General features: G+C 40.6%; 1 protein-coding gene across 3 annotated transcripts in view; it reads left to right on the top strand.

The window, feature by feature from the left end:
- MACROH2A2 (macroH2A.2 histone) overlaps positions 1–21218 on the top strand; it is a 28749-nt gene that overhangs the window by 5838 nt on the left and 1693 nt on the right. For 2 of the 3 annotated variants that reach the window (XM_072870969.1, XM_072870968.1), the window contains exons 2-8: positions 1394–1626; positions 9599–9705; positions 11098–11295; positions 12931–13041; positions 14816–14915; positions 15850–15939; positions 17997–18171. In XM_072870969.1, coding sequence (XP_072727070.1) covers positions 1455–1626; positions 9599–9705; positions 11098–11295; positions 12931–13041; positions 14816–14915; positions 15850–15939; positions 17997–18171 — 953 coding nt within the window. In that variant the 5' untranslated portion in view covers positions 1394–1454. Of the gene's footprint in view, positions 1–531; positions 914–1393; positions 1627–9598; positions 9706–11097; positions 11296–12930; positions 13042–14815; positions 14916–15849; positions 15940–17996; positions 18172–21218 lie in introns of those variants that run through there. The other variant, XM_072870970.1, reaches the window with a different exon arrangement.

Below are 21218 nucleotides of genomic sequence, written 5' to 3'. Positions count from 1 at the left end.
GGTGACCCTCTTTGTATATGCACTTGATTTGTAATAAGCAGAATAAGAATGAAACACATATTTCTGTGCCCTCCTTGTAGTGGTGTCAAATGGCTTCTTTTTTTTTTTTTTTTTGGAAGGCTATTTAAAATGCAGATTGTGATAAAATTTAACAGTATCCCCTAAAGTCATGATAATATTTTTCAAATTGTCTCCCTCCTTTGTTTCCTTGTTTCACTGAGGTGGATGAATATTGGGAATTAAGTAGCTGTGCCTTCATTGTCAGAAATACCATCTGTGGCATGCATGATCTTCGTTTATTTCGGAGGAGTCAATCTTGATCTATTGTGTTGTAACCAGGATCATAATTAGGCCACCAGGGCAGCTACCAAAATGGAGTTAAAAACAATTTTTGGACACAGAGTTAAAAACTTCCCCATTATGTGACTGAGAGTGAGAACGAGGGATGTAACTATGACCTCATGCACACTTTGGAGTGGTTGACTCCAGGTTTTGTCGTCCATTTACCTGCAATCTCACTGTTGCCAGACAAACAAGGAGAAAATGAGATTCGTTTTCTTTGCTCCTATGTATAGACTAGACTGGCTTTTAATGCAGGGAAAACCCACATATTCAGGGAGCTTGATGGATGGAAAAACCTGGTAGCCAGTCCTTTTAAGATGAGAGATTAAAGACCTCCCTTTAGCTCTGTGGAGGAAGGCTTTCTGGGGCTCCCAGGAGCTGCTGTGAAGGTGATCCGGGGAGAATTATGAAAGTGGTGAAGCCTGTGAGCTGGCCCCCGGGGCTCAGTTCCTGAGGCCAGAGCAGCACGAGGGGAGGTGCTTGAAGCACAGCTGCTTGCCTGCTTCTCCTCTTCAGCCATGCATTGAAATTCCCCATGTAAAAGACCTGTGAAGAAGCAGTGTGTTTGTAGGTAGGTTTTGTCTTCTCCTGTGGGAGCAGTACGACTTCCTCTACTTGTAGGTGGCACCAGTATCAGCTTTTCAGCTTGTTTAATGCTGTCCATTATGCTAGTACTTCTCAGCTGTTTATAACTTGCTAAACTTAACAATCATCATGGAAATCTTCCATGCTGCGGATGTCTGCCTTGGTGTGATTTGGTTTTGTTTGGTTGGTTTTTTTTTCTTTAAATATTAATTTAATGTGCATTTGTTGTTGTTTTTTTCTATATATTCTCCAAACCACTTTTTCTGTGGTATTGCTACACTTACAGTGCAGTAGTCAACAGAAAAGCTATAGCAAATGTTCCAGTTATCCAGCTTTTAATTAATAATGCCTCAACTTTAACAGGTATTGAGAATGGGTTTGGATTTTTTTCTTCAGGAAGAACAAGATAATGTATAAAGATGTTTCTCACATGCTGAAGACCAATCCTGTTCATTTTCTCTTGCAGCTTTTGGATTGGAGCAAGGGGATAAGAATCACCAGCAAATTGAAAAGCACAAAGCTGCAAGATGTCGGGCCGAAGTGGGAAGAAGAAAATGTCCAAACTGTCACGCTCGAGCAGGGCGGGCGTTATTTTCCCTGTGGGGAGGATGATGCGCTACTTAAAGAAAGGAACATACAAGTACCGGATAGGTGTTGGAGCACCAGTTTACATGGCAGCCGTCATAGAGTACCTAGCAGGTAAACCAAGAACCTGATCCTGGAAGTGCTGATCACACACAGAAGCCAGGGATATCCATGGGATGGGGTACAAATGTTTCAGCACTTCTGAAAATTGGGCTCTGCAAGTGCAGGATTTTTTGAAATTTGCTTCTTGAAGAGGCTGAGGATGGAAATTTTCTCCTTTAGAGGTACCATGCTTGGTCACTAGGTAGAAGGATTATTTTTTGTTGCTTTGCAGAGTGAGGAGTCGCATCTAGGTAGCTTCTGTCCGAGAGAAAATGGATATGAATTAGCCTTTACACCTGAATGTGAATAACAGGAGGAAAAAAAAAAGCAAACCCACCTTGTACATCTGTTGTGCTTCTTAAGTGAATAAACTGTTTTGTTGGCTGCATTTCTCCTTGCAGAACAGTGTCAAAGTGTTGTGAAATATGGAGGTGGTTCATTTGTATTTTAAAAATCCTTTTGGTTTGCCTAAGTGTATAAAGAAACTGTGTCAAGGTTTAAATCTTCCCACATACTCTGAGTTTTCTTTTCCCTTCCTTTCTGAAACTGACCTCAGAGGAAGGGGAAGATATCACATGGTGATGCAATATACTGTGATGTATTGCAGTATTTCAGACTGTCCTATGATCATATCTGCTTGGTTTCTTATTTAATTATGGAAATTGTTACAATGCCCGGTGCAGAGAGGATTCTGGTTCATGTTACTTAGGTGTTACAGATCAAGACTGAGGTGCATTAGAGAATCTGTGAGTAGTCACAAGCCTGGATGGAATTAGTTGAGTGGATTGTGTTTGAGGACTGTAGTTTATTGCCAAAATGGCATGGAAGAAGCTTGCATGGAGGCTGGTTGTTCATGTAACAGCATGTCAGTCTTTATGCAAACGTTGCTGTCTTTTTTACATATGAAAGCCTGTTCTCGCTACCAGACAATAAAAGCACTGTTTTATTTCAAAGGTGTGGAGAAAATCTGAAATAGTGATAATTTCACTATTAAAACTACATTTCTGATGATGCCTAATAGCATGTTACAGAAACTTCTACATTTGTGCTGATTAGTTGCAGGATGAGAATTGATTTTTTTTTTTTTTTTTTTTTTCCCCTTGAGGCTACTTCTGGAGTTGGAGTGAAAAATGCAAGCTTAAACATTTTGTTTACATTATGTTCACCTCCAGCTCCTTCAAGAGATAAGTCTTGCAGGGCTACTCATATTTGCACAATGCCGTTTCATACACTAAAAATGAAGTCTTGTAGCTGCAGAAATCTCCCTCTCAGTGGAGCTGGTGCAGTTGTGCTGTATTGGGGAAGTCTGCGACTTGCAGAGCTTGTTTAGCTGTCTGCAACGTGGAGTGCTACTCATCAGGGATGCTCCAGAGGCTGCAGGGAGTTAGGGGGAAAGGTAGAGACAGGATTCATAGTTCTTGTAGCTCCCCTGCTCTACCACAGTGATTTCCAACCTTGTTTCAGTTGGTAGGCCTCTGTATGTTTTCTAGTGGAGGTTCAGGCCTCTTCAGGAATGTCATAAATATTAATTTCTCTATAGCAAGGTGTGTTTGCTTTACTTTATCATCGATTGTGAATTGCATAGAAGTAATCTACAGACTTCTGGATGTCTGGGTGTTGCAAGATGAAAACCATATTACATGGGTTTTGGAAATCGCACTGACTTTTATAACCAAATAATGTGCTGCATAATGACTCTGCTGACCTTCAGTGTGGGGAGGAATACTTTTTTCTTTTCCCGCTCCACAGGGATCGATAGCATTCAAAGGAGTTTCTAGGATAAACATCTGGAGATGCTTGTTCTCAGCTGTGGCAATTATCACAAGGTGTAGTAATAAATTGTCAACAGCGCATCTGGTATATACAGCGCATCTGGTATATGCAGCACTTCAGTAGTGCAGACTGAGTTATGGTCATCTTTTTACAACATACAGTGCAGCACTGTTTACCTATGATCTGAACTAGAACAGTGTGTAGCTTGGCTCTACTTCTGGCTAGTAAGTGCAGTTTAATTTAAATCTGCCATATTAAACTGCCCTTACCATATTAAACCATTAATATGGTAAGGGCAGATTATGTGTGGGCCTACACTTTGTTTTAGAAAAAAAGAATGTGTAGTCAACCAGGCAAGAAAATTGCTAGATGTGTAGGCTAGGGGCCCACATAAATTGTAAGGGAATGTTATTTTAAGCTGCTTGGTTCAGCAGAGAGAGAACCCACTCTCACCCCAACCCTGTATATATTGTAATAGAATGGAGTAGTGTTTCTGGGCAAACACCTATTGCTTGCGGATAGTGGTCTTTCCAAACCAAAGTTTCTGTGCTCTGCCCAGAGTTTTGTTTGAAAAGATTACAAAGGTGGATAGTTCAATTGAAAAACAGTGTTGCAACATCTAACCCTGCTGATCTAGTTATTCTGAATACATATGGGTGAATATAGTCTTTGGTTTTGGGAAGCCTTTAGAAACAAAATGTGGTTTTCCAAGGCTGTTTGTCAAAGGAGGTATTATATATCAAACTGGTAACATTTCTTAACATTATCTGATATTTCCTATTACAAATTTATTTTCTCTCATGGACTTGCAACTATGAAATGGTGCCTACTCAGGCTGAAAGCCTGTATACAAGGGAACTGCTTCAGGCTAAATCTGGGAGGGTGGGAGTAAGGGAGTCTGGTTCTTTAACTGTTTCACAGAAGCAGGTTGAACCATGGGGTTTTGTTATGTTAAAACATTCATGAGAACTTCTCCACTAAACGCTTGGGTGCTTCTCTGTGTTTGAGCAGAGACTTGATGCTTTATGAAAGGGGAAGGGTGGTCTCTGCCATCTCAGAGAAATCTGCTCTGTTTGGCCAAGCTGTAACTTTGAAAAATCACAGGTTGCTCATACTCAGCAGACTTCTTTGATTTTAACAGCTAAGATCTCTGACGACTTGGTCCTCACTGAGCATGCTCCAGCCTCTCTCAGCTCCCAGTGCTGCCCAGACTGCTTATGCATCGTCCCCCCAGAGCAATGGAACATGCTTCACCTCTCAGCTCTGATGTGTGACAGGACTGCACATGGGCCACTCCACGCAGTGGCTGAGCATGCTTCAGCCCGTGGCTACAGGTGCTCAGAAGGACTTTCCCTCTCACTGTTGTCTCCGGCTGCTCCTGGTCACAGCACTGAGAGCAGGGAGTGGGCTTTCTGTGGTCTCAGTGGTACCGGGCAGCAGAGGAGGGGGAAGCTCTCTGATGTGAAGGCAAAAGCTGCACAGAAGCGGGTGGCAAGAGGTTTGGGACTGAAGGCAGGGAGTACACGAATAGGAGTTGAAGGAGAGGCTAATCCTACTTGCTGTCTGTGAGGTGGGGAGGGCAGGCTGGAATTAACTGGATAAGCTGACTGGGAGACTGTGAACAGGCTCCACATTGGCCAGAGAAGGAAACTGGGAACAGAGCATAACATTTTGGGGAGACGGTGGTTATGGGATAAGAATATTGATGTTAGAGACAGAGCCGGGGTTGGATCTGGCTAGTAGGGATAGCTGAATGGATGACCAGCGGGCAAATAAATGGCAAGGGGTGTCCAAAAATCCTGCCAGGAAGCTGGAGAGTAACTTGGAAAAATAGGGCATAGGCCAAAGATTGGATGGAGGGGGGGATGATAATGAAGAACCTAGAAAGGAAGATTGAGCCTGAGTATTACTACAACTGAGAAGAGTAGACAGGAGAAATGGAGGCTGTCCAGAAAAGGCAACTGAGATAGAAGTCTCAGGTGTGGATTGCCAAGGAAAGGAGAATGGGCTATGGAGCTGGGAAAGCAAGTCATGGCTGGGATAGGGGCACGGTGGATGAGGCTGGAAGGGTCAAACAGGACCAGAGCTGTCTGATTGCCTTCATCCAGGGCCTCGCATGGACCAGCAGTTCTCCTGGGAGTGATCAGCCATGCACGTGGTCTGTTGATGGCCTATATTTGTGTTGCCCTGAAGCACTGAGCCTCTTGACTAGCATCATCTGGATGGTGCATATACATCTTGAGCATCCTTATTCCCAGTTTCCACATGGTTCAGACTGCCTTTTGGCTTTGGTATGTGTTCTGTGTCATGAGCTACTAGATCCCCGTTTTTTCCCTTTGTATGCAAGACTGATTGTGGCTGCACCCTACAGCCATTACCAACGCCAAATCTGCGCTTTGGCTTATCAACCCCATTGTTAAAATGCCAGCAATCATGGCAACGTATCCCAAGAAGAGGTACTTTTACCTTGATTGATTAGCTAATGTGAAGAAGATCTCATCAGTGTTCTAAGACTTTTTTTTATAATCTCTCTATGCTGTTTTATATCTTAGGGTTGAAAATCATATTGCAAAACTGCAGCTTAATTCCTATCCAGAAGGTTGTGTTTACTGGAACCATGTTGGGCTCCACTGGCTTCAGAGTTAAAACTCCATGAGAAATTGGCCTCGGTCCCATTGGATTTATGGACTTTGCAACAGACGCATGCCAGACTATGCTCTGAGTGTGCACGGCGCTGACTACAGTCATCATCATCTAAATCAAACATCAACTGCATGTGTCCCCTAATGCACCTTCCCAAAATGTAGGCAAAGAATACAAATGCCCCTTGCTTAGGAAGCAGAAGACATGTGAATGGTGTGCTGGTCAGAGGAACTCACAGAAGATGTCAATGGAAAGCCATCTTCTCAAAATTAGGGCAGAACACACCACCAGCAAATACCTCCTCCTTCAAAGGACATCAGCTAGCATACTCCTCTGTCTGTTTCACTCATCTGCCATCAAAAGACAAATCGAGCAGATACTTTTCCACTTGCAAACAGAGGACCAAGGACTCCATCATCTGATACGTCCTTTCAGAGCAAAGGTATTATTGCATAGATTTGTACATGGTAGTGTAACAGCAACTGTCAAAACTTATCCTAAAGGGGAAGTGGAAAACAAGATAACCTGTCTGAAATCTTTCCGATTCTGCTATCAGTAGTTCTCATATATCTTCCTTATCAGTCCAGCTGAGCACTTCACAGAAGCGGGCTGAGCTCAGCTGAACAAATAGCTTTGGCCTGGCTATGATGCTTTCAGTTCCCAGACACTCCAAATCTGTTGATCCATCAGCTAAAGAAACCTCTTTTTCCTGTATGTCACAGGATGAGAAGATGTAATCCCATTCAGGTCATAGCTCGGCTGCTGCTTGTGTTGGTTGGAAGACAGTTATGTTCTTCCCTGGTCCCGAGTGCTTATCAAACAGGAGAAGAGGCTCTATTAATAAGACTGGGTGTTGTGTAGAGTCAGTGGACCCATCTGAACTTTGCTCTGTTGACATAAGTTCGATGTCTGTCTGAGGCTAAGGTGAGCTGTGGAGTGCATAAATGAGCTTTTAGCCATCTGTGCTGAAGATGTCTGAATTTGAAGTTACGCTTCCAGTGTGGAGGCATCTTGTGTGGATTGTGAATCTTCAGGGAAGCAAGATTATTTCAGATTTCACTTTAATTCTTAATGTCTGCTGCTGAGAAGACGTAAAGTAAAACCAACTTGTGTCTGAGAATATCAAGATGCCCAATTTCAAGAGAGCTTGTTATAGTACAGGACTTCATTATAGGACCTATATTCTCAGACTAGTCTTCTTATTAGGTAACCTCAGCTGTCAAGATGTCTCTACTTGAAATGTAAAGCAGTTTCTTTGGGGATCTTTATGTTCTTATCAGCAGAGGATGGGATAACGGAAGCCTCCAGATTTGATGTGCATTTTGCAAGTGCCATTTTGTATTAAGACTGAATCCTTGCCTCTAGCATTAGAAAAACATGCATATAGAGAATTGTTAGAAGGAGGTAAGGCAATTATTTACCTATGCAAATAATTGGCATCCTTTGATAAGTTATGCATATTCCACAGTCTGCCATACATCATCTCTGCCTTGGATTCCCTTCTTCCCGGTGTCCTGTGGTAGAGAGCTGGCATTTGAGTGTTCTGCATTTTTTGCTCTTAACATTAGGCAGAGGACATTTGAGTGCACCATCAGGATGCTGCTGGCCAAAGGACCCAGAACCTGGGGGAGTGGGGTGAGCACACACAGGTAGCAGGATGTGCCTGTTGTTGGCACACCTGAAAGAACTTCAGTTACCACGGAGGTAAGTATGTGTTGCTTTTTTTTTCCCCTGATACAATCTTCTTCTATCAGCACCAATCTGCAAAACCCACTGGAGAAGTCCGAGTCTCTTTTCTTGCTTTATGTTGGTCTGTACAATGGATGGCAGTCTGTTCCTGCTGTCTGCTGCTGCATCAGCTCCACTGGCAGAGGTCTGGGAGTTGGGTCTGAAACTTCCAGCCCTGCAGCCTCCACAGGGGTGAATATAGCGGGATTATGCAGGATCTCTTTTTAGCCTCCTTCTTTAAGGGCCAAGTCCAACACTCCAAAGTTAGGAAATGCCAGAGCCGAGTTTGCTGCCCTAACTTTTAATGTAGGCCCAGTGTATATTTGTGGTGTGATACTATTTCTGATTGTCCGATTGCACACTGCTTTTTCCTTGTGGCAGTGGCCTGGTTACCGCAACCACAGTTCTAATATTTCCTAAAATATAAGTGCTTGCCTTTGCAACTTTGATAATGTTTCTTGAAAGTTTTGCATGAATAATTGTGAAAATTTTCAACAGATATTGGCTGTTTCTTAAACAATTCACTGTGAATATGCACATGATTCTAAACAATGGCTTTTGCCTCTCGAACATTCAGTGAAGTATGTATGCTGTATAGTAGTGAAAACTGGATGACAAGTATGCACTTTTGTTATTCTCACTGAGTGAAATTGAAAGCTTGTATTTTTCCCATGAACTGAGAGCTAAACTTCTTGTTGAAATCCTTTGGATTTTAGCCAGAGAGCATTATGTAGATTTCCACTAGATTTTTCATGAAAGTTCTTTTTATAATAGTTACAGTTCTTTATTTAGTTGATAAAAAGGAGTAAGATAGCATTAATAGGACACTGATGGGCTATAACTTTCTTACCCCTGTTACTGACAGATGTCAATACAAAAACAACAACCAGAAGGACACTGGATACTTTTAAAATGAAACAGGGTGTGAATATGATTTTTATGATTACTTGGAGCAAAACATTCCCTTCTCCATCCTTCTCAGTGTTTCAGTAGGGTTCTTACATGAGAAATAACTTCTGAGTAGGGGCCAAACTGTGTAAGTTAGTGAATTATACTGATTGCTACAGTTTATTTAAACTCAGAAAGATCAGTGTTTCCTCTATAACAGTTAGAAAAAGCTCAGTGACTTTATACTCACAGTATAAATGTTATTGCAAATTTAGAGAAACTACTTTTGAAGTGACATCCTGTTCCTGGAGATGTAGAAGGAACTTCCTACAAGTAGTTCATGCATTGAAGCTCTTATGTTGTCTCTGCTTGCCTCTAAGTCAAACTTTTCATAACCTGTTCTGAAATGAAGCTTCTCACAGATTTTCAATGCCCTTTAATGCAGAATTGCAGCATCACCTGGCTAGTTTGTTGGCTTTGAAAGTATTTCTTTAAATGCACCTCAGTCTTCATCTTCCTTGGTCCTGAGAATCCTTGCTGTTTTGTCAGAACTGTCTGTACTAGGTTTGGTGTTTTATTGCATGCCTTACTGTTTTATTGTTAGAGGGTTACTGCTAAATTTTGGACTGCTGATGTACATTTTTATAGGGTTTTTCTTGGTTTTTTTGAAAGAGAATTCTGACTTGGGACTTGTAAAAGAAGTTATGTGAACCCAGCTTAGCATATTTTTTGCTAGCTATCCTTTAGGGAATTAGGAAGGACAAATTATTCTACGTAAATTCACAAATACATTGAGTGTGCTTTGGTTTCTGCCTTACTGTAGCAAAGACCATTTAAACTGGGAAACACCCCTGAAAAGGTAAATGGATATTAAGAAGGAATGTAAAATGTGTATATAGGGTGTACATAAGTTGCATTTTTGTTACTCATTTTTATCTCAATGTGTTTACAGCTGAAATTCTAGAATTAGCAGGAAATGCAGCACGAGACAACAAGAAAGGAAGAATTGCCCCCAGACACATCCTCCTGGCAGTTGCAAATGATGAGGAACTGAATCAGGTACCCCTTTACATTTCAGTGCGAGAGTTAAATGCTGTGGCATGAATGAAGCTGCTACCATGGAAGGTTAGAAACAGTTTAGCCTGACACACGGATGAGAACACAGTTATTGGAGCAGAAGGCGACAACATTGTGCCCACTTGAATAAAAGCAAACAAAAAATAAGGTTCTGAGATACCTTATCTTAAATCCTCTGGATATAAGTTTTGCTTCTTTCATAGCCTGTGAGTCCTGTTGAAGTGGGTAAACTTGATGCTTAATTTTTTCTCAGGGACATCCAATACTTAAAGAAAATGTGCCATATGGAAGACCTTTTCCCAAAAACTGTAGAAATGTGTGTTTTCAATTATACTGTCTGTGAGGCCCATCTTGGGTAGGGATCTGGCTCACGCTCTGCTATTGCTGCTTCCAGGACTGCCTCCCCCTCTGTATGCCCAGGTCCCATTAGCACCCAGACTGTGGTTTGCATTGCTCTGACTCTGAGGATCACTTGTGGGATCACTTCTGGTAAAATTCCTGAGTGAGAAGAGAGATTATGGCATGGGCTCTAAATTGCAGCATTCAGGGGTGCCAGAAAGGTTCAGTCAGCATCAGAGGATCTCTTCTTGGTTGGCCCCACATGGAGATGGATGACATCATTCACACTTTGAAAGATTCCTGCACTTTAATTAAACTGCTTTACATAGTGAAAATGTGGTGCCCATGAAGTCATCTAGCTCTGTTTCCAGGCAAGGGGACAGAAAAGTCAAAATAGAGGCCCGGAGAGAGGGAAAAGTATGCTAACACTACCAGCCCATTCCCTGCTCCATGGCGCTGGTCACTGGCTGTGAACTGGGAACTAAGTCTACTGTTGTCCGTCAGGAATTAGCCAGATTTTGTCCTCCACCTAAGATCGCAGCCCATTCCTATTGTTCACCTCTGCAAAGCAGGTTCTTGGGGCTCATGCTTGCTTTCACTGAATCTGTTTCCCTGCCAAAGGGTTCTACAACCAGTCCTTCTTTGAGCAGGGCTGTGGTGCAATCATTTTTTGAAGTAGCCTGCAGGCACTTATCTCCTCTTACCCTCACTAACTGCTTGTGAGTCACCAAGGACAAGTATGCAGACAGACCAGCACTGGAAGAGAGAAGAGTGACTAACCTGTACAGTAATGGAGTTCTCTGGGATGTGCTGGCTGACCTTGCTGTGACCTACCAGGTTTCTTGTTATTGTGGATTTTCTCCCTCATAGTTTTTGTTGGTTTGTTGTTTTTTTCCCCATGGTAAAGGGATGAGGTGCAATGCTTTGGGAAGTGTGGACTCTACTTGCATATGTGTAGTATAGTCAGCAAAAATAGCGTGAGTGCAGACTAAGAGAATCTGTAATGTGCTCCTTCACACTGCTTTCTCCTTGCAGTTGCTAAAAGGCGTCACTATTGCAAGTGGAGGAGTCCTGCCCAGAATTCAGCCAGAGCTTCTAGCCAAGAAACGGGGTGCCAAAGGCAAATCTGAGACCATCCTTTCACCTACTCCTGAGAAGAAGGGAAGGAAATCCATGGTGAACAAAAAGAGTGGGAAGAAGGCAAAGTCTACCAAGGCCCGGACACCCAAAAAGGTAAGCATGAGGCAGATATGGGATTCCAGAGGTGTGGGAGAGGGAGTGGATCAAAACCAGCTAAGATAATTAGGAGGAATAAATTACCACTTCTGCATTGTTTGTAACAACTGGAAATGGGAGGTAGGAGTTGATAACAGACACACTAGGATTATTTTTTTCTCTAAACTTTAGAAATGAAAGCAAACACAGTATTTTTGTAATGCATTTTCATAACAAAAACCTTTAAAGCTTTGAGGGAAACTTTTCAGATTTCCATCTCACCCTTTGCAATACTTTCTTGATAACTGTATAGAATCTCTTTACCTCCACACTAACTCTGTGGCGGTGGACTCTATCTTTTAAAATAAAGGAAGCTGTATTTTAAAACATTTTCTACTTGAGAGATGTCACACCTTCAGCCTTGTACGGTTACTGGGTTGCTGTTAAAGATTTTTCATTGTCCAGAGAACTTGTCCTGACATGGTACATAAGTAAAATTTTGACAAGCTGTTTGTTTCATGTGTTCTTAGGTGTGCTGTTGTTAATGGTTTTTAAGAGTTGCAAGAATAATAAAGGAATTGGAACTTGACCACTGCACCTTCCCTTACGGTTGCCCATCCTCTATCACCATCCAAAATGGTTTAATTTGGTAAAGCAGTAACCCACATCAGTGCTCTTGGTTTGTCATTCCAGAGCATGCATCTTAAAACACTGCTAAATTTTTGATTGGGTAGGATTAAACAATATTAAGCTTTGACCTAAGCTTTTTAAACTTGTGTTAAGCACATCTTTCTGGAGGCCTCTAAGCTTTAATACATTTCCATAGCTAAGAATATGCAGAAACAACTTTTAAAAAGAAAACAGAGTTGCTTAATGGGAAGCTTAATAGGATGCCTCTGTGTATTGATCTCGGCTACCACCTTACTTTCAATTGTGCCCATGCAGAGTTTGGGACTTTTTAGGAAGAGTTAGCTTCTTGACATACCTTAAAGCAAATAGTGAGAGATGTGAGAAGATGCTCTGGCAGCCCTGGTAGGAACAGGTTTGCTGCTCCTGGAGCTAGGCTGTGTGAAGGAGTGTGTCCCACAAATGGGATTTTGCATTCAAACTTCAGCTATTGATTATTTCATTTTGTCATTCTGACTGCTGGTATGGAGGTGTGATGGCTTGCTCCTGTCAATATGGATTCAGATTTATGATTTATTAGCTGAGATTTATGATTTTTTTTCAGATCATAAAGTTGTTTTTTCGTTCAGATTGGAGCATTTGACTGGGTTACTAAGTTACAAAGTTTGACTTAGTATGAGCTCTGCTTTGTTAGCAGCAAAAATAAACTAGCACACACCCACCCATAAATACAACCTTAATTGTTAGTAAAACTACAGATGGATGTGGGTGCCCCAACTCTTAATGTGACTACAAACGTATGTAGTGCCTCAGATGAACCACTGATTTTTTTAGCATTACACAAACAGCAGAGACCTCTGTTGTTAGATAATCTTTGGGGATTAAAAGGCTATGAGTAATATATTGATCTGAGAAGATGAGATTTGTAGTAACTGATTAGATCTATCCATTACTGAATAATGGCAAATGTTGATTTTTTTTTTTTCTCCTTTGAGAGTTTTTGCTTTTTTTTCTCCCCCCAAACAGAACAAACAAAAGGACAATGAAAAAGAAGGAGCTTCGAATTCAGCATCTGAAGATGGACCTGGGGATGGTTTCACTATCTTGTCCTCCAAGAGCCTTGTGCCAGGACAAAAGGTAATACAAAGTTATAACAGATTGGGATCACAGCAATGGAGCCTAGGATAAACGGAAGGATGCTTTTGATCTAACACCAGTACAAAATCTTCTCTACATGCTTCCTTAGTGGTCCCAAATTTAAGGCCAAAGCTCACTCAAGTCATGGGCGTGGTAGAGAGTGTCAAAAAATACGTCTGCAGATAAAAAATTTCCAAGAATAATGCTGGTCAGCCTCTCTTCTCTATAGAGAACTATACTGATTCATTTCTTGGCCTAAGCTGTTATTAGAGTTTTGTTCAGTTTGGACTTGGCTGTGTTGTGCCTGACATACTGCCAAACCAAGTTTAACCTTCTAGGCTATTTATTATTTATAAAAGAGTATTTCTGGGCTAGGTCCCAGGATCACCCAGAACTTCCACATGTTGGTTTGTGCCAGAAGCCTGGATGCTCCATGTGAAAGTGGGCTGTGGGGTGCCGGTCTCTCGCTGTTCAAATTGAGGACCTCGCCAGAGCTGCAGGGCATGCCTGCTTCTCTATTTCAGCACAGACTGTGACACCTCAGCTGGCCAGAATTACAAAACTGTCCCACCAAAATACCTGCATGTCCTCAGTGTCCAGACAACTGTCTGTCCCATTTTTTTTTTTTTTTTTTTTTTTTCCTTGTATTCACCAAGAGGGAGAGATTTTGCCTTCCTTAATTTTTGGACCCTCTGAATGAAACTGGAGGTTTTCTTACAAATTTAACTATGGAGATATAGTCAAGATTTATTATTATTATTATTTCCAATAGTAAGGTCATCTGGAAAAAGTGTTCTTCCTGAAACTGCTTCTGTAAGCCCCCTGTACTGATGGTATACCCTGCTATATGAAGCAGCGCTTAAGAGTTCAGTATGCCTGATCCCATCTCTTGCTAAAGCAGTGGTCTAGAATGGGCCAGACACATACTAGATCCAAAAGATTGCTAAAAGCAGTAATCTGGTTAGGTAAATGAAACTTGGATCTCCTTTAGTAGGGTTCAGTCCTGTCCTAAGTTCCTCCAGAATCTGTGCAGCTTCTCAGTTTCTTCTCTAAAATGGGCAGTGCTTATTGTTCTGGTTAAGACATAAATACTACAGTGTATCCTGGAAGAAATGAGGCGTGCTGGGCATGTGTTCAGCAACTCTAAAGTCTTTTTAATGGTTTTTAGGGTTTCTGTCCTCTGTTGTTGCTCAAAGTGATGAGGCTGTGAAATCTGGGGAGCAGCCTTTTTTGAGCACCTTAAGACATCAAGTTTTGGCCAGTTCCTGTATCCAGATGCATGGGTGGGTAAAGCATTCCTTCTTTTATTTATGCCAGGAAGCCAAAGGGAAATTAATTACTTGGGTGGTGAAGCTTTTATAGATCAGGATAGTGTTCAGCCCTTCTTCTCAGTCCCTGCAGTAGTTTACTGGGGGCAGTGTTTTCTGCAGGAGAAAAGCTTTTTAATTTTAGTATTTTTCTCTTTAAACAAAAGCATTTCCAAAGTCAGCCTTTTCTCTTCAAAGTGTGATGCTAGAACATGAATTTTCCAGCAGTAACTTCTTCTGGACCAAGCTCCCAAACTGTGGGCATATCACAAAACAATCTGAGTGGTGTACAAATTAATTCGTTAAAGGCTAAAAATCCAAATCGCGCATACTGAACACAATAAAACTACTGATGTCTGAAAGACTAAATCCAGCCTTCTTTCATTTTAGTTTTTTGGTATGAAAATGGTTTTGCACTAGGATTACTGTTATATTTTTTTTTCAACTCTCTTATTATTATTTTACAGCTTTCTCTGACACAGAGTGACATCAGCCATATTGGCTCCATGAAAGTAGAAGGTATTGTTCACCCTACAACTGCTGAAATAGACCTCAAGGAGGAAATAGGTGAGGCTCTGCTACACGTAGAAAAAAACAGATCTAGAGTTGGAACAGTAGCTGGTCTACTAGCTGCCTGCTGAGATCCCATCCTGTTTCATCTGAATCTTCCCCAGGCCATAAAATATCACTTACAACACTTCTGAAAATCAGGCTGGATCTGACTAGGTATAACAGGCTAATCACTAATTTATCTTTTTTTAATGATGGCTTACAACAATCAAAACACAGATAATTTGTTGAAGCATATGAACAGCAAAGGTGTAAATAATAATTTTTGTGGTCTTTATTGGATTATTTTTACATTTGCCTCTGAAAATTCCGTGAAGAAAATTATATATTAGTAACTCTTCTAATTATGCTTTTTATTGTAGGATTTTACATACTTTAGAAATACTCATGTACAAAGCCTTATACTGCTCATGTGAAATAAGGAAATATTATTACTGCTGGTGTACAAATATGGAAATTGAAGCAAGAGGGAGGTAAAAAAGAGATATGCAGTCAGTGGCATAGAGAGGCACAGAATCCAGTAGCAGGCTTTTGGATCACTGTTTTATACAGTCAGTCATCAAGACCTTCACTGTCATCCCAGCTGTGTGTGTTTCAGAAAGTAGTAGGGTTTGTATGTTGAATTGATTTTGGATGCTGAAAATCTGAGTCCTGAAAATCTCACTCTTCACTATTTTAGCCATAAGCCAGAGTAAGATAGCATTCTTAATTATATTAAAGTAATTTCCAGTAATAACATTCAGGGATTTTCAAAACCAATAAAAAGTAAACTTTATCTGTGGCTAGATAGAGTGGTAAACATAAACTTCAGCTGCTGCTGATAGAGGGAAAGACGATAATATGTGTACAACGTTCTTCTTTTAAATAACGTAGAGTTGTTTTTTTGCGCTGATACTTTGAAGCCAAGGCCTTTTGCTCTGTGTCCTTGCAGGCAAGGCATTGGAGAAGGCTGGAGGGAAAGAATTTTTAGAAACTGTGAAAGAGCTTCGCAAATCTCAAGGACCTTTGGAAGTTGCTGAAGGTAAAAAGGATACTACACTCTCTTTTGGAAACAGCTCATTCCATATGTTCTTTTCTCTGGACATTCTAATCTGTTCTTGATTATATATGTGCCTTTGCTTATGTGATGTAAATGTTTCTGTTTCTTGTTTGAAGCTGTTGCTGATATGGACAGCCTGCTTAGGGAAAAAGAAAAAGGAAGAAGAACAGGATACCCGTGTGCTGTGCACATCCAGTCTTTGAGCTTCTAGGTGTCACCATAAGTTACAGCAGGCTGATTAATTTACCTTAGGCAATTTCTGTCTGTGAGAGTCCAAAAATTAAGGAAAACTTGTGCTGTCACCTTTGTGCCATCTTTCCTGTCCTATTTTTGGACTGCATTCCTTAGTGAGGATCAGAAACAGCTCTCAGTCTAACATGAGGTATAAGAACAGTGATAGTTTATAAATTATCCTGTTTTATGCATATTTGATGAACAGTATAATCCAAACAATTACCTTACTTGGAACACAAATAAAGATGTGATACCATCTTTAGAACTGATGTCCTTTTTGGAAGAGCAATTACTGCTCTTCTTCCAGGCACTACAGCTACATTATAGAAATATAAATTACAGAAGAGCTCCCTTCAGATGTTTAACACATCTGCAGCAGTGAATAGTTTGGGGTTTGAGATTGAGATACTCCTTTGTCAACGAATTAAGCTAATTCATACGAGTTGAAGGTGGCTGGAGGACAGATAGAGAGAAGATACAATGTATCTTCCAGTGCCTTATTTGGCTTAGTATCTCAATACCCAAGAAACTAAATGCTTTAAATAGTCTAGTTTTTAAAATTTCCTAAATGAATAGCCTAGTTTTATAATCTCAAATGACAGGGGAAATTTTGTACAAGATACTTTGCTTCACTTTTGCATCGAATCAAAAATATGTGCCATAACATCAATGTAAACTACTTTTCTCTGTTAACATCACCACCTAACTAGAGAATAGACTCCTTTTATGCTATTAGGCCAGTCCCAGGAAAGAAGATAATCTTAGTTTAATAGATAGGAAAATGTATGCTCTCAAGCATTGTGTTGTGTTGCTATGTTTGAAATTGCCCCTTCTACTGGTTTTGAGGCAAGCGATAATAAATGGTTGTTAATCACTGGAGGTCTACTGCAAACACTTGAGCTCCAGCCTAATGGGCTTGAATTCAAGTGCTGCTCACAGGATACCTGTGTTGTTTTCAGTCAGTTTGCTCCCTATGGTTAAAGGCCTGATATTTCTCTTCTGGTTGAAATTTAAGTAGCACAATGAAGCATTAGACAGAATTCCTCTGTGCCTGCAACAAATTCCTCTGTGATGGTGGACAAGTGAATAAATCCAAGTTTTTCATCCCTGGGCATTAATTGCACAGCTAATTTAAGGGTGTTTAACCTGAGATTCCCGAGACCCAGATTTTCAGAAGTGCTAATGGTCACAATTGCAACAAAAGCAAACTGATGCCATGCTGTGGACTCTGCAGGTCCTGGAGAAATATTACACTTTCTGAAAAATTAATCTGAGATTCCTAATTGGACATAACTGGTGGGGGCTTTCAATAAACATCTTTGATTTTCATGTTGTTGTCTGAAATTACCCATCTGTGAAGTGGGTCTAAATATTACTCCCTAACACGCTGGAGCTGTAATGATGATGCAGGATATTTGTGCAAAGCATTCAGATAAGGCTGTGACAGCACTGCAGAAATGTCTATTGGGGGATTAATAATACTGTGTTCAGTGCAAGGTTTTGATACTTTGCATAACAGAAATCCAGAGGCCATGCTGAATGAGAAAGCTTAAAAATATTATTGAACAACTGTGTGTTAACCAAATGAGCCCCGGGTTCTTTGGTCTCCAAAGAAATAATAATTGATCACAAAAGTAATGACGAGACAGTCTGATTATGATTGCAAGTGAGCCATTGTGGCCTATTTTAATCCCTAATGTATTTCTTTGGAGAGGTAATGTAGTTTAAAAAAGTACGTTGGATTGAGAGGTCATTGCAGGGTGGTTTCTATTGAAAACTAAATGTTATATTTTCGTTTGTGTTAGCTGCACTTACTCAGTCTAGCGGCCTAGCAGCAAAGTTTGTCATCCACTGTCACATCCCACAGTGGGGCTCAGACAAGTGTGAAGAGCAGCTTGAAGAGACTATAAAGAACTGCTTAACAGCCGCAGAAGACAAGAAGTTGAAGTCCGTGGCTTTCCCCCCGTTTCCCAGTGGCAGGTATGACGCTTTCTGCATAGGAGGATTCTGTATCGGGTAGCAATGGTATAATTAGCTGTCAGAGGGCTGCTGCTGTGATAGGGAGGTACCCTCTGATCTGTGGCATGAAAGGGGCTGACCCTGCCTACAGAGAGGGCTGTGGCAGGTGCCTTCCGACACCGTGCTTCTCCAGATTAAAGGAGTTTGAAGGGTAGTGCTTGCATGGAACAACCAGAAAGCCTTTATATAGAGAAATTAGCTAACCCACAGGAGAGCTGAGTGGACTTGCTGTGTTTTCTGCTAAGGCAGTAATTTTCATTCTTCTACTATGGGCCTGTACCACCTCAGTTTTTATGTCCCTTCATTTTGCTGTGGTGAATCTTATTAAAACTACATTCATACTAATAAGATTATACCACCATCATACTGAAGGCAAGTAACAGTGATGCAACCTGAGCTAGGTAAATGTGGGGTGTTCACTAAAGTCATCCTGAGAATATATATTAAACAGACTAGTCACACAAAATATTTTCTTCCAAAAGAAAATCAATGTTTCTCAAATATAGTTCTGCTTTAAAAAGGGAACTATGAAACCAACTCTGAAACTACACATTTCTTTCTCAATAACTAGTAAATAAAATGTGCTTGACTAAGAAATCCAAAGTATTTATCTTTTTGGGTTTTGTTGTGTTTTGTTTTGTGGTTTTTGTTTTTTTTTTTTTAAACCAACAGTTCATTAATCTTGCTTGGTCTCTGATCACAAGAAACCTTACACAAGCCCTGCTAAGTGCAGAAGTTGTTCTTTCATGTTGGAGTTCACACTCTTATGTTTAATTTGAAATGTAACTACTGATTTTGTTAGTAATGCCCAAAGAGTAGAGTACATAGTACAGTCCGGTTTTGTTGGCCCAGTAGTGAATAAAATGAAAGTAAAACTGTGTTTTGATCAGTGAAATCACCACACATCACTGAATACACAGGAGGTGAAAATTCTATTTTTACAGAGGCACTTTTCAAGACAAAATAATATTTTTATGGATCAGGGCAAAAGAATAAATGGGGGGCAGTGCAATTTTTAATGATTTTTCTTCCTTTACACACAGATCTTTTTGTTTATAGTGTTCAGTCAAAGCAAAATCTGATAAATTGTTTTACCACTCTTTAATAATGACGTTCAGCTTTCAAAAACGAACTGCAGCTTTTAATGCCAATAGAAATAGTCTCTATAGACCTCATGTCTCCTGTGAGCGTCATCTAAGAATAATCCTGTCTTGGAGCATTAGTCTTAGTGCAGACCCTTCTGCTGCTTAGTTCCATTTCACACTCTGTTGCTCTTACAATTACTCCTGCTAACAGAAAATAAAGTCTTACCAGGTGCTGCTGGTTTACACTTTATTTATCAAAGGACCTCAAAGTTGTCTGAAAAAAGGCAGAGTTTTTCAGATAAGACTTAATGGTTTTGCTGTCATTTTATTCCACCTACCTGTCTGCACAAGAAATGCTGGGTTTGTTGGGTAGATGAGGAATTATGCTGTACGGGTTCTGTGAATTTTCTTCTTTCCTCTGTCCCATCTTAGGGACTGTTTACAGTTAACTGATATAATGTAGCAATAGATGGGATATCTCAATTGTGCCAGGGCTTTTCACCTCTATGATCTTGTCATTAAAAAGTAGAGAAATGCAGTTTAGATTAAATTACTTGTGCTGTGAAGCAGATAGAAATTAACTGAAAAACATTTTCAAGAAGTCCTTCTCAATAGCTTGCTGCCAGAAAGGCGTATTAGCAGGGTTGCTGCAGATGCTGTCTAGGGACTAAAAGTAGGAAAATCTGTTTGCTAGTAATCATTTGGATTACAGTGAATATAGATACCGCAGTTGTTGGTGACTAGTTTCCAAGCTGTTTTTTGGATGTTTTTTAATATAAATATGATAAGTAGACTGAAATCACTAACATGAAATTGAGTAAGGAGAAGTGAGTAGTACTAACTTTAGAAGGGGAAATAAAAACAAATGCACATCACAGTGCTATCGGAGAGGGGGGGGAAAAGAAAAAAACCACTGCAAAGGCAGCTCTGGATGCTATTAAAAGAAATATTGTAATTTTTCAAGTGTAAGGATTGTTAGACAGTGGGATGGCTTATTTGTGTGTTCTGATGTAGCCCCATCACTGAAGATCTTTAAGTATAGGTTAGACAAACTTTTTCAGAAGCAGAAAAGTTATATGTAATCCTGCCTCAGAGGAAGGACATGGGCTAGGTTGTGCTGGCCAATTTTTTTGGCATGAATCTAACTTCCGCTGGAGCATTATCATGCAGTAGAATCTAAATAGGAGGCATTAAACTCAAGAGCAGCCAGCAGTTATGTCCAAAGACCCATCTGAAATCTCAGCTGGGTCTTAACTCACCTTCAAACAATTCAGCATGTCCCAGTAAAGTCTCATCCAAACTCTCCAAGGTATGTGGCTTCCTACATGCTCATGTAGGAAGCACTGTGTTGACACTCTTCAGTGTTGTGCAAAATCAGCAGAACTATTACAAGCATTGTCAGGCAGTGGAGAAATTCCAGCAGGGAATGCATGAGAATGTCCTTCCCTCCAGATGTCAGTGTCAGACACACTTATGTATCGCTTCAGGAGGGGATGCTTTCTAGGTCAAGGAATCTGTTTAGTGTTAGACAAATAGAACAACGTGGAGACCTTCCTAAGCATGAGCATACTGCAAGGCAGAGTATTTCACTAGATAGGCATCAAGTTCAAACTGTAGAATAGTTCTTTGAAATTATGTCCAGTATTATAGCAGTTTTATTTTTATATAAACAGAGATGCAAAGCAGCTGACCTTAATAGTAACTGTGATCTTTGTGACGTGCTCTCAGCCAGTTCCCTTGTAGCACAGACATGAGGGTGAAGAAACTGTGTTGCAGCTAAATGGTTTTGTGACTTGAAAAAGGAGTATGAGAATGATTAAGATGGGGAAAAATGCTGCTACCAAGAAACTTGAATCTCAAGGATGTGAGCCAGGTGCCCCAAGAGATGTCAACACAGTTGAAAAGTCCACTTACTGTAAAGAC

This window comes from Ciconia boyciana, chromosome 8, assembly GCF_034638445.1.
Source record: "Ciconia boyciana chromosome 8, ASM3463844v1, whole genome shotgun sequence".
Classification (NCBI taxonomy): domain Eukaryota; kingdom Metazoa; phylum Chordata; class Aves; order Ciconiiformes; family Ciconiidae; genus Ciconia; species Ciconia boyciana.
Note: the sequence above shows the minus strand (reverse complement) of the source record. Positions and strands in the feature narration are given on the sequence as shown.